This window comes from Numida meleagris, chromosome Z (assembly GCF_002078875.1).
Source record: "Numida meleagris isolate 19003 breed g44 Domestic line chromosome Z, NumMel1.0, whole genome shotgun sequence".
Lineage (NCBI taxonomy): Eukaryota > Metazoa > Chordata > Aves > Galliformes > Numididae > Numida > Numida meleagris.
The window spans coordinates 66,586,411-66,600,483 of record NC_034438.1 but is presented as its reverse complement, the minus strand read 5'-3'; the positions used below and the strand labels follow the sequence as shown (position 1 = coordinate 66,600,483).

General features: G+C 38.4%; 1 protein-coding gene and 1 pseudogene across 1 annotated transcript in view; one reads left to right on the top strand and one right to left on the bottom strand.

Annotated features, from left to right (window-relative positions):
• LOC110390071 (atrial natriuretic peptide receptor 1-like) overlaps positions 1,942-14,073 on the bottom strand; it is a 44,652-nt gene continuing 32,520 nt past the window's right edge. Inside the window, exons 17-24 of the mRNA XM_021381246.1 lie at positions 13,451-13,570; positions 12,522-12,615; positions 11,651-11,738; positions 10,549-10,688; positions 9,421-9,573; positions 8,471-8,569; positions 6,377-6,468; positions 1,942-5,848 (exon numbers count right to left, since the gene is read on the bottom strand). Of these exons, the coding sequence (XP_021236921.1) occupies positions 5,684-5,848; positions 6,377-6,468; positions 8,471-8,569; positions 9,421-9,573; positions 10,549-10,688; positions 11,651-11,738; positions 12,522-12,615; positions 13,451-13,570 (951 nt within the window). The 3' untranslated portion in view covers positions 1,942-5,683. The remainder of the gene's footprint in view (positions 5,849-6,376; positions 6,469-8,470; positions 8,570-9,420; positions 9,574-10,548; positions 10,689-11,650; positions 11,739-12,521; positions 12,616-13,450; positions 13,571-14,073) is intronic.
• Positions 2,944-3,886, top strand: LOC110390072 (annotated as a pseudogene).

Genomic DNA, 14,073 nt, shown 5'->3' with positions numbered 1-14,073 from the left:
CCACATGCCAATCTCTTCTTCAGACATAATCAAGACACCAGACATCCTCTGAATCTATAGTCAGGCTCAGCATTCATACTGTGGCCTCATACTGTTTGCAAAGAATGCCTGATTGCATTTTCTTTAAATAAATTGATGTTTCTGATTTCACTTCATAGCTGTAGAAAGAAGCAGACAGCTTTTCTGTTTACTCAAAAAGGAGCATGGAACTGGAGATATCTGCAAATATCAAGAACAAGCTCAATGAAAGATATTTGCTGGGGATAAAGTCTAACTTTTTAGTGGGAAAACAGTCTCCTTCCAATGCCAATGGTTTGAAAAAAATCTAGGAAGTTTTTCACCTGGAAATACATTGTCTGTTTTTTTGAATTTGTTGAGACTTTTTAAAATATTGTGGTTATTCAATCTGTTCCTCAACATTGAAACTAAAATAGAGTGGTGGTTTATCAATCTAATTAAAGACTTTCATAAGTCAGTTTTTGCGTTATGTGATTTATTTAAACTACCTGCTTGTGTCTTCACCTTCATGTAGTTGGAGCTGCAGTGAACAATAATCACATTAACTATAAATAGTGAAACACGCAATATTTCCATAAAATCACCACATAATGAACACAGAATTAACATTCACTGCATTGTTTTCCATGACTGTAGACACTGAAAGACTCAGTGAAGAAATGAAAGGATCTATAAAGTATGTATCACCTTCAGATCTTCAGTGCTATTACCATAGCTGTCACATTTTCTAGTAAGGATATAATCTCCCATGGAAGGAGGAACACGTCACATATTTATCTGTATACAAAATCCCTTTTCAGAAAAGAATACCCGCTAGACTAGCTGACAGAGTCCACATCTGGGATGTCAATCTCTGCAAATCTGAAGCATCTTATAGCAGAGCATTACATGGTTGTCAGACTTCACACTGACCACATGGCAATCACTGAACAGAATTTTCCCATATTGCCAGGGTTGCCAGGACTTTAGGCAGTAGCTTCCCGAGTAGCTGCAAGACCTTGCTCTATTTCTTGGGCAGTCTGTGTAGCTATGTCATCTCCAGGAGGTAAAAGCAAGGCACACCTCACAGCCTTTATACTGCAGCCACCTTTGCTGAACTAGCTGTGTAGTACAACATCTAATGATTGCTGCTTGTATCTGATGCCTGGTAAAAATCTGCGTAGCTGCTTAGCATTCGTGTTCCTGTAACTTGCCTATTGGTAGATGGCATTGAAATATGGCTGTAGTCAATAAATCATAGAATCATAGGATCATTAAGGCTGGAAAAGACCTCTAAGAACATCAAGTTCAACCATAACCCATCCCTACCGTGCCCACTCAACCATGTCCCTCAGTGTCACATCTACATATCTCTTGTACACCTCCAGGGACGATGAATCCACCACCTCCTTGGGAAGCCTGTTTCAATGCCTAACCACTCCTGAGGAGAAATTTTTCCTAACATTTGATCAGAGTCATTGACAATAGCTTTCAAAATGTGTGAAATAAATCTTAAAGATTTGCCAATTGAGTGAGGACACTTCAGTTTGCATCTATAACTGTCATTGCTTCTGTATTCTGGAAGACAAACAGTCCAGTCTCAGTCAGTGAACAAACTGTCATTAATGGGGACTGCTATGTGAAGTCTCAGGAGAGATGCCACAGATTCCATAGTTCTCATTCTGGAAATCCTTTTTTCAAGGAGAGAATCAAGAGGTTGAGAAAACGCTTAGAGTTAGGCTGACACTGGTTCTCCTCGAGCTGCACCTCTTTTGCAGGTAACCATACAGACTCTAAACCTCTTGAAGTCAACAAGAATCCCTGCATTATATTCAGCAGAATTTGAACACTACCCAAAGATCTATAATGACGGCTGTCAATCCAACAGTGCTCATGGCCACTCAGCATTTGCTTATATATAGAAAAATTCAGACTGTGAACACATTAATTGTTAAGCTTTTAATTCTAAAAACAATACAAAGCAGATTAAAGCTGAATCAAAACTGCAGTGGACAAATGGACATCAAGAACATGCTTTCACATTTGTATTTGATAAAAGAGCCTTTGATACGTGCTTTCCTAAAAGCTTAAAACACGTTAACTCATTAAAAGAATAATTTTAACTATATTATGCGTCATGTTGAACTATAATACAGAAGAGAGCTTCAATATCTAGGCAGCATTAGGATAAAGGAGATGATTTTATGAAAGGTCAGCACTGGACTCTGGATAACTGAAAGGTTTATTTTGCTAAGATTACAAATAAAGTAACTGCACTGTATCACATACTAATACAAAATTCAAAAAAAGAGAAAGGAATCTTTTAAGTTTTGAAAAAGAACAAACACTGTGAAATCAACTTAAAATTCATCATTTTTAAAATTATAACTGCTTCCACATTGGGATCTTAAGTGGTAAGATCAGCTCTGCATGTGTTACTTACTGAAATTTTGGTCCCATTCAAGTGGCAGTATTCCCATTGACTTCTGAGACAGAATTTTGCTTAGAATGTTTTACTTCTTTTGTGGACTTTAGAAGAGTTTAGGTTTCTATTTCTACTTGGTAGGTGTCCTGGAAAAATCTAATGTTATTGCTGCATTTACTTCCCATTGAAGGTGAAGAAGGCACTAATGTCAATCTCTTATTACTATCATGTACCACATATTCAGCATTAAAAGTATGCTAACTGTATGGGTACATGGACAACTAGTCAGCTGCTTATTTAAGCTACATAAGTTTACACCAGAAAAATTGCTTCTACGTGAATGTTTTTGTAAACATACTCAGGATCAGTAACAGAACAGAGGGTGAAGAAGAATCACAGAGTTGTAGGGGCTGGAAGGGACCTCTAGACATCATCAAGTCCAACCCTCTGCAAAGCAGGCCCCATACAGCAGGCTGCACAGCTTGGCGTGCAGGTAGGTCTTGAACATCTCCAGAGGAGGAGACTCCACAGCTCTTGGAACAGGATCATTTGGGAGAGTCATGCTGGTGAAGTGTAAGGCCACAGAACAGTATTATACCATGAAGACACTGGACAAACAGAAAGTTGTCAAACGGAAGCAGATAGAACACACACTGAATGAAAAGAGAATATCAGAAGCAGTGAACTTTCCTTTCCTTGTAAAACTGGAGTATTCTTTTAAGGGCAATTCTAATTTATACATGGTAATGGAGTATGTTCCTGGTGGTGAAATGTTCTCACATCTAAGAAGAATCGGAAGGTTCAGTGAACCACATGCATGCTTTTATGCAGCTCAGATAGTGCTAACATTTGAGTACCTCCATTCATAAGACTTCATCTACAGGAACCTAAAGCCTGAAAATATTTTAATTGATCAGCAAGGACACATCCAAGTCACGGACTTTGGCTTTGCAAAAAGAGTAAAAGGAAGAACTTGGACATTATGTGGGACTCCAGAATACATGGCACCTGAAATAGTTATCAGCAAGGGGTACAAGGCAGTGGATTGGTGGGCATTAGGAGTGTTAATCTATGAAATGGTAGCTGGATATCCCCCATTTTTGGCAGATCAACCCATTCAAATTTATGACAAGATTTTGTCTGGCAAGGTGAAGTTCCCACCACGCTTCAGTTCAGACCTAAGGGATCTCTGAAGACATTTACTCCAGGTAGATTCGACCAGACGATACGGAAATCTCCAGAATGGTGTAAATGACATAAAGAACCACAACTGGTTTGCAGCTACAGATTGGACTGCCATTTATCAGAGAAAGGTAGAAGCTCCATTCATACCAAAGCGCAGAGGCCCTGAAGATACCAGCAACTTTGCCGACTACGAAGAAGATATTCGTGCGTCTCTAACAGAAAAATATGCAAAAGAATTTGCTGATTTTTAGTAGGAGTAAGAGGACAAGATGCCATCAGGGCTCACATTGGGATCTTTGCACTCTGTTAACAGATGAGGTGGAACTGAGACCATCCTAGGTCAAAACAGTTACCTAGTTACTTCATTCCACAGAGCTGACTGAGGTCTTTACTGCCATCTTCCATGTGTGAGGTATACACCAACCCTTCTAACTATGCACATTTAAGCAAGCAGTGTTTGTGCAGTAACACAGAATAATAGACCACATTCCTACTTAACTTTGGTTTCTGTCACTCTTTGTTTCTGTGTATTGTTCATTTTCCTCCTTTAAAATAGTTTTTTACCAAAGAATGCTCCATTCTATTTTGAATAATATATTATTTGTGAGTGAAATGGAAGGTGTTGCAGCTAGTGTGATTTAGACTGAAGTGAAAGGCAAATGTTGCTTCTAGTCTGTGCCAGCCAATAATTTTCGCCTGTCTTGTGCCTGATGCTACAATTTATAATAATAATTTTTTAGTAGCTCAGACTAAACCTAGCCAACATTTTTCTCATTTTTGAAGGTAGTATTTATCACCATATAAATGTCTGCTAAACTAATTTAGAAGGAGGAGGAGTAAATGCTGCTACATCACTTATAGTGCTTCTTTCTCACCTCTTCCCAGTTAGTTTGGGGCAGTCCAGATCACATTATGGCGAAACTGCTGTGACTTTTTATGCTTTCTTCCCTCTATCACACATCTAACTCTATTGCACTGTTAATCGGTTCAGCTATACTGACTAAACCCTTCAAAAATAAATTAGTTCTGGAGGGTAATAAACAGAACTTGAAAAAGTACAAGCATGGTTCACCATGCATATGCTTTGTCTTTAAAGAAAGTCAACACCAGCACTGCTTACAGAAACATGTTCATCAACAGATTACTCCACTTGTAGTGATGCATCTCCCTTTACAGGAAATGCTTGTTCAGGAATGACCTTTTCTAAATTACACAGTGACTCGAAGCCTTCCTGATTTCACAGTCAGACATCTAGCCAGTAGCAGGAGGTTCACAGCTGCTTTAATCAAAGCAACTCCATAAGTTGTTTTGTTAACGTAGTTAGCATTAGTTAACGTTACTTGCAAGCTAATGTTAAGTGCAGCTTTTCAGAGATATCTCAGAGCAACCAAAGACAAGAGCAGTCGTAATGGACTGTCTTCCGTTTAACAGCTTGTAATGTTTTCCATTTCTCTCCTGAAGTTTCAGATCTCTGTAGTAAAATGGAAGGTACCACTAAGTGTTGAGGCTACGCAGTATAAGCTTTCTTCTTATTCTTCTTTCTGTGCTCCAGGTGATGAGAGACTGAAGCAAGAGCCCAGATTCTCATTTGGACTTGTATCCGTATGCTTGCACGGCTTCATTCCTTTGTTCACTGGGCCTTGTTTTCTGACACAATCTATGTTTCCTTTTTCCTTTTACACCACAAAACCAATGATACCCACAAGGTCTATCAGACTATTCAACAGCAACACTACACTGTCTCTTTCTTTTCTGTGGGAGCTGCTACAGTCTGGACTGGCCAGCCACCTGGTTGTGAAGGGATGGAGGCTGTTGGCAAAACCAAATCAACAGTTAACACTGAGAGCTAGCTTCTGCCCAAACAGCTGGTGAAACTGCCAGTGTTAAGTATCACTTCCCAAAATGAGTTTTTGCTTTTTTTGTACTTTTCTTGCCACTAGAGTAACAGTGGCAACAGAAGACAGTCTGAGCTACGACATCCACAAGGCCAAAGGAGCATTCTATTTTCTCACTTTCTGAATCAGAAGAATCAACTAACAGACTGAAAGCAGACTGGATATTGGAGTCAGTGAGTGGCTAGTAAGCAGGACTTGAGATAGGGTCACTCTGAAGGACACCTGGTATCAAACTAAACGAAGCTCTGTTGGGATCTTGAAGAGTCACAGATGGGCTGGGGATTGTCTTCTGAGTGGCAGACGCTTTCTTACCTTCAAGCCAGTAAGTTATCATGTCTCCTTTCCCCTAAGGAAGAAAATGAGTCATGAGGCTGCAATACTACCTATCATTTGTGTAATAATCTTTTAATTACACCTCAAATTAGGTCCCAAAAGGAGACTGATGTGTCTGTCACACATTTTATATATAAGAAGATTGAGACACAAAATCTTGCCTTAAAAAATAGCATGCTAGTGGCAGCAGCATGGATTAAAACAATTCTTTGAAGTTCCCTCCAAAGCTACATCCAGAAATACACTAGTCATGTTATAGAAATGTTGTTTTTTATGATGTTCCTTACTGAATTCTTTTATTTCAAGGAGTTTGGCAGAATTACTTGTCAAGTAGTACTTCCAAGTTGGGCTTAGCCCTTCATTCGCTGAATTACCAGACTTATCCTGATTTAATGCCTAAGGCACCTCTCTTAAGGGGCAGGAAATAATCTCAACCATGGACTTTAACACATAGAGGACTGCATGGGTTAAAATTCCAGAAATCCAGAGTACTTTCACACTCTCCTCTCTGAAAAGCTGAGCGTAAATGTTGCATACACACCTTGACTTGTAAATTCCCACGACATATTAACACATAGTCTCCGATCTGCTCCAACAGCTGGTATGCACTTGAACTGCACTGTATTTTAAGAGCTGGAAAAAGAGACAACTGTCATATTATTATCACGATTTAACCATTCAGGACAGACCTATACCTTCTGTGTACCATAGACTTCAAGACTCATTAATGAACATTCCCTTACTTTCTTCATGTTTTTGCTGCCATCCCTTTATTTGAAATGTTCACACACACATGCTCCAATACCCCGGCCTCTTTGTGAGGGCATCTCAGGACAAATAAGTGGCTGTCAGCAAACACTACTCTTCACATCCTGCATCTAATATTATTTTTCTACTCTTCTTAGCTTCCTGGCTGAAATTACTGGCAAGCAACCCTTTTGCCTAGTAAAGAAAACCATGAATGCATATTAAACTACCTCATGGTTTATAAAGAGCCAGTGCCTTCTTTACACAAAGGGTTTTCAGCAAAGTATAACCATAAAAGATACTTTCATCCTTGCTCTGCCTCAAAGCCTGTAAATAAAAACAGGAGGAAGGGGTAGTATTACCATAATTCCACTTTGTTTTTTAATTTCTGTTTGTTGGTTGCTTTTTGTATAAATGCTTTTTGATGAAAGACTCAAGATACTCCATGTAGATTAGTAATGAGTGTTTCAACATATCCAGATACATATATCTGAAACATTCTTTCCAGCAGATATTTAATACTTTAATAGTTTATCTTGGTTTGGAACATATCACTTAGCACTCAGATTCCAACTGACAGAAATGATAATTTACATTGCTAGTAATGCTTACTAGCTCATCTATTTTACAATGATCATTGGGGGGTTAAAACATGGTAACATATTTCGAGATCTCCAGATGTATGTGACCAGAGAAAGAAGGGGATAAAATAAACTCTTAAAAGATAATAATCTCTGACTCTGTATTTAATTTTTATGTGATTATGAGCCATAGGGGAGATAGGCATACAGACTAAAAGATAAAATGTCAAGAATGATGGAAGCAGATTTTGAAATCGTCACTTTTAAAACCATTCCAATGACACCAGATCATACAGGGAGCCTGAAAGGATGAGTAGGAGAGAAGTTACTTAGAAAAATGACAAGGGGAAAAAGTTACGTGTGTTCCACTCAGGATAGCATTTGTTTTGGACAAACATTTGTAATGGTGAGAAGGAATGGATCCTGCTTGATTTCTCAAATTCCTAGGCTAAACCAAAGCCATCCAGCAGAGGGCTACTCCTCTGCCTTCCTGCGTTGTTTTTAGTGGATCACTTTGTATCCTGAAACTTAAAAACACTTTGGATTCTCCCTAATTCAAGTCCTTTTAGAAAGCATTGAAATGTGAGCCATAAAACTATTTGGCTTCATTGCATGAATGAAAGAAACAAAAACAAGATGCCAGGTCTTGAATCCCTCATTCTTTTTTTTTTTCAGTTCTTGTAGTTCAGGCTAAAATATTTCAGATGCTGAGATTCAGGTACTCATACTGGCTTGTTAACGAAACATGGGGCTCTGATATCCCCTGGGAAGAAGTGAAACTGAAGTTATCTCTGTAGTTTATTCTACAGAGATTTCTCTCGTCTCTTTGCTGAGATACATAACCTTCTGTACTGTCTAAAGACAGACACAGCTCCCACGGTGTCTTGCTATCTCCTGTGTTCTCCATTAGAAGAAAGTTACCAGTAAAAAAAAAAGAATTCATAAAGTATTTTTCCTATAAATTCAGCTGGGTTCCAGGAAAGAATCAAAATAGTGAACATACCCACATACCTTTTTGTGATCTTCGGTAAAGTCTGTTTCTTGTATACTGTTTTCTACTGTAGAGAACTTCAAAGCCATGAAAATGCCCCTTTCAGATTTGGGGAATTAAGGGGATGCTGTTACAAAGGCTTTAAAGAAAAGCATTGGCAATTTTCCCCATAGGCAATGGATCCAGAAATCAACACCCTTCTTATGGAAATTGCAGTTATTTAAACAGTACAGGACTCAAAGTTACACAGCATAACATTTGTTCAATACTCAATAAAGGATGGTCAAAACTGCATGTGCAGTTTGCTCCTCATTACCTTCACTGGTAGATTCCATCCTGGAAGCTGTGTTCACAGTATCCCCAAATAAACAATACCGTGGCATCTTGGTCCCAACAACCCCAGCTACAACTGCTCCTTTTTAAGAAATGGAGAAAAAAGATATTGTGTGTTTTTAAATCATACATTTAGCCATACAGCCTCCTAGCTGTTTCCTACATTACCTTATTTCTCATTTATTGATAAATAAGGATAAATAAGTGTCAGTACTGTCTCATACGGGTTTACAGATGGCTTCCAGACACCATGGAAGAAAGTGCAAAAAGGCCTTGAAAGAGAATGGTGGAGGAAGTGAGGATGAGATAAAGGTACAGTGCATGAATTTCTGCACCTGCAGAAACTGTATTTCAGCACCACAAAATAATATTTTGAAGGATAAGGAGATAGGAATCCCCCCAGTAGGAGCTACACACACAACACCCTCAAGTCATGTAAAAAACTGGGAGTAGGAAATAACCTGATCCTGCTGAAGGCAGAAAATATCTGTGTCCTTCAAATATTAATTTTGATTTCTTCAGTCCCAGGGGGTTTATGAAAAATTTGACCTCCTGCTGAGACCAGATAAGCTGCTCAACTTGCAGATGCTGGACTGCGTAGCACATACCCAACTCTGTCTATCAGGAAGGAACTGCAATCACATATCAGCTTAGATCAGGGAGATGAGAGTCTGAGAATGAAGGCTAGATTGAAGACTCAAGAAGCAACACCCTGTTTTGAGAGAACAGCTGAGAAGGACAAGTACAACAACGAAGGTATTGGAGCCATCGTTATGTACCCAATGTACCCAGTAATCTATTCTGTTGAGATGACCTCTGTGAAGTGTTCCATCCCATGTTGAGAAATATACTTCATTTTTATTGGAGAGGAAACACAACTACAAAAACATTTGATAAATCAGAAAGGAGTTCTTTTGTAGTCCTCCAACATACCCGAATGTATTCCCGCTCTTATCTTCAGGAGGGTGTTGGGCTTGTGTGGGATCTTGAAAGTCTTGCAGACATTCACAAGGTCTAAAGCCATGCTTGCAATCTCACCAGCATGAAGGATCCCATTCTCTTTGGGTACTCCCGACACAACCATATCTTAACACAACAATGCAACTACGTTAACCTGTGACATTATACACATGCTTATCAAAGTGCCAACATTATACAAAAGAAGCCCTATTCCTTTGTATTCTGAGGCACAGCTGTGTCTACTAAGCAGATACAGCCAGCCACTGAAAAAATTTTGGATTTCATTCTTAGTTTTCCTACACTTCCTCCCCCCTCCCTCTTCTGAGGATCTTTGAAATGGGACTGGTAGTGGGATTCCCACTAGGCCCTCTCCTATGCCTACTGGCGGTGACTCTCGCATTTTTTCAAGAATTCCATGCCCTATAAAGCAGACACTATATCACAGAAAAAAGAGTGCTTTTTTTTTTTGACTTCTCCACTATCTAAAGAATTCCTGTTTGTCTCATCCCAAGCTTGTGCCAGATTCTGCTGAGTTTTGGATGGAACTCAGCTTTAATAGTGGTTAGTTGCCAGCAGGTTTCCATGATGGCAAATATAATCTTTTCCTAAAAATCCAAAAGAACAGGCAGCCAAGCCCATACAGAGTATAAGGGGAGAGAAGGCTGTCAGAGTCTTTGCGGAAAAATAAAACAAAAACCAAAAAAACATAGAGATAGTATAACCTAGGAAATGGCATTTATGTTCCCATATAGAAGGTAAATTTTTCAGTTTTGTTCCTGTGAAACAAAAGTTGCCAACTGTGATTAGTCAGTTTCCAAGATTTAAAGTCAGACTTTCCAAGTCACAGGAACCAAATAAAGAACAGGGGTTGTTTGCTGTACCCAAATGCCCCAACCACAACATTTACCAACTGTAGAAATGATGAAATACATGCATGGAGATGTTCCAAAAGTTTGCTGGGGCTGTGCTAGGACTTCTTGCCTATTTGTTTTGTGTGTCTTTCCAGTGGTAATAAGCTTTCCAAATCTCCTTCACCTGTTCTTCCTTGTCATCAGTCTCTATCTTGATGTCCCAACATTTTCCACAGTTCAAGGAACTTACAGGCATCTCCTATCGTCTCCACCTTATAGACATCATAGTTATCTATGATTTCATCAAAAGTGGTATAAAGCTTGTTCAAGAGATCTACCACTTGGTAAGGTGTGCTGCTGCTGGATAGCTGGGTGAAGCCAACAATGTCACTGTTAAAACACAACAAAAAGAACATACCTACTGTCTTAACCATAGAAGTCTGGTAATTCTAGACATACAAAAATAATTTCTCAGTGAAATTAGCTCAGACTTCACTTTTTCGTTTTCTCTTGGGCTGATGATCTTACAGAATAGTTATATCTTAAAACGTTTACTTAAACTAAAAAAACACCCTTTCCATTTAAAGAGACTGACTAACCTAAGTCTTCCTGCTTAATAATGGAATAAACTGTTGTTTTTTTTACAGCTAGACTTTAATCTGTCAGTCTAATTAGTCTCTAATTTTAGTTTATGTAACAATGAAAAAACATAATATCTATCCATTTATGACAAGAGAAGATTTAATTTACATGATGCTTCAAGCACACATAATGACACCAAGCGTCAAAAATTGTAAATACATGTTGACTCTAAGGATGGATATGTGTGCTTTACATTGCCAAATGCTGGAACCTTTATTTAGGCTTGTCCTGTGAAATGCGTATAAGTGTGTGTAACACCTACAGTGATGTGCTGCTGTGTGTTAGAGCTCTGCAGTAATCTCATTTTTCATTTAAGCAATTCTAATGAAAAAACTGAATCATAGAATCATAGAAATTCTGAGTTGGAAGGGACCCCCAAGGATCACTGAGTCCAACTAGCTCCACACAGCACCACCCAAACCCAAACCCTGTGTCTGAGAGCAGTGCCCAAATGCTCCCTGAGCTCTAGCAGCTCAGGGCTGTGCCCGCTGCCCTGGGGAGCTGTGCCATGCCCACCGCCCTCTAGGGCAGAGCCTTAGAGTGTGACAATTTTGAAAGGCACTTATTTGCAGTCAAGTGTTGCCACCCTATACAAGGAGTGGTAGTTTAGATGTAAATTTGGTACTCAACTAGGAGCTTCACCTACGCTAGGAGCCTAGGTGCTGCTACAGAAGGAGTCAGTTCTATTCCTATCATTCACTTTTATTTACCTGAAAAAGATGGTGGCACTTAAGAAACTTTGAGCTTGTGCACGTTTTCCCTGCCTGAGATCATCTGCTACTTGTTTTGGCAACATACCTGTTATAGAAGGTAAAGCACTGTTAATACTTTGACAGAGATAAAAGAACACACTAATCATAACATGTTTGTTTAAAGATATAAGAACAGTGTCTGTAAAGGTGAAATATTTTGAAGGTGAAAGCACTCTTAAGCATCAAAATCTGTTCTGCAGATAATGTGAGAATTCACAGTAAATCTCAGTGGTAGCAAGTTCAGATGACTTGTACTTTTTAGCTGTAAGAAAGCAGTACCTACACATTCCAAGAAAAGTCAAATTCTAATAGGGTGACTTGGGATATTAATAACTTATTTTGTAAACTCTTCATTAATGTATCCCTCTTGTGTTGGTTTACTATCTCTTTGATTATCTTCTTTACTTCTACCATCTCGTACTTTCACAGCCTGTTCCTTTTTCTCTCCTAGGATTTACGACTATTTCATCATCCCCACTATTCCTGAGGAATTCCAGAAGACACGCTGCTAGCAAAAGTAACCTCAGTCCAAAAGCAACTCTCCAGTATTTATAATATAGAAAGACAGCCAAACAAGGTCAAAACAAACCAGAACACTACAGACTATCCAGTCAAAGCTTTGTGAGATTTGTGCACTGACTTTTAGAGGGGGAATATAAAAAGTAGCTAAATATCTTTTAAACTTTGCAAGAAACATATGTATCAATTTGTTCACAACTAAGCATTATTTATTAAATAATCACATATTACAGGATTTTTCTGTTTGTAATTAGACAGCTAACATCAAATTATTATTGAGAATATCCAGCTTTTTTCCAACATAACTTACTATACAACAGACGATCAGTCTTCTGTTTTTCATGCATTAAGTCCTGGGTTCTCTCAGAAACCAACATCTCCAGGTGTTTGCTATATTTCTCCATCTAAATAACATGGAAAATTGCACAAAATAATCAATTTACTGAAAGAAATTCATAGTTGGATAGGATCTAAGCATTTGAATTATTCTGCTTTTTTTTGGCCTAGGTTTGAGATAGCTCGTTGCTATCCCAGTGTTTTCAAGGTCTATATGAACATTAGAGGTCAAATCCAAAACAGAGACCAATTTTCCAGTGTTTAATAAAATACGTTACCAAGGCTGAAGAGGTGTAGAAGTCTCAGACTTTTGTCAAAAACTTACATTGCTGTTTCATAACCTTTCCTGCTATGCTATGTTTTTTTGCGCCCTTGCTCTCTAAGAGGCAACAAGATGTGAAAACAGGATTCTCTTCCTTCTGCTGAGGGGCTTAAGACACACTGCTCAAAATGTGTGTGTAAACATATTTGTGTCATGCAGGGATTCTATAGCCCCAGCACTGTAAAATCACCACCTAGCCATAGGGGAGAGAACAAAAAAACAGCAGTATTTGACTGAACAAAAACGAAGTGTTCAGCTGTAAAGCAGTTGAGAAAGTTAAGAACAACTGACAGAAAGAGGATGAGAAGGAAAACCAGGTCTCAAGGAAAACTGCAGCTTTATTTTTGTAGCTCAAGTTACAATTAATCTGCCAGAAGTGAATAATTGACTGAGAGCATTCCCATCAAACATCAAACATGAAACATGAGATTAAACAACAAATGAAATGAAATGAAATGAAATGAAATGAAATGAAATAAAATAAAATAAAATAAAATAAAAATCCACAAACCCCCAGGAGTACAGAGGTAGATGCCATTACAAGCAGATAAATTTAGATTGGATTAAAAATCTAAAATTACCAGAGTCATCATCATGTCAACAGGGTTAACCTTATTAGGATTCATCTTGTTTAACATTTTCTTGATTTGTTCAAATGTAGGCCTCTGGACTGGATTATTTTTTCTGCACTTTCTGATTAGCTGTGTCACAGAAAGAGAATGAAAGAAACAAACAGCCTTTTGTCATTCCAAGCACATGTAGTGTTTCTAATTAATACTGTTATTTTCTTGGTGCTGGCTGTTCAGGTGAAGCTTTATCTGCAGCAGTGAAAAATGGCAGGGCTACACCAAGATCTCCTGACTTATACAGATCAGTGCTGTGTAACTGAATGAAAGATGTTAGTTCGTGGAAATTCAGCTGGGGAAAATCATGAAGTAGATGCTCACATTCCTCCTACCAACTCTGCATAAGATCTTATCTTGTGCTTTAAGATATTGTTATGCTGCTGAATCAGATGACCATTCAAAAAATGCACAAGCACTTAAAGACTTAAATCTGTCTTAATAACATTAACTGCCCACTGAAAGCAATACTGTTTATGAGAAGCTTGTTACATTTAGGTTGCTACAAGTCATTAAAGGTGACTTATTTAGCTCTTAAGCTGAAATAAGGATGCTGTAAAACCTTATTCTAATTTAACTGA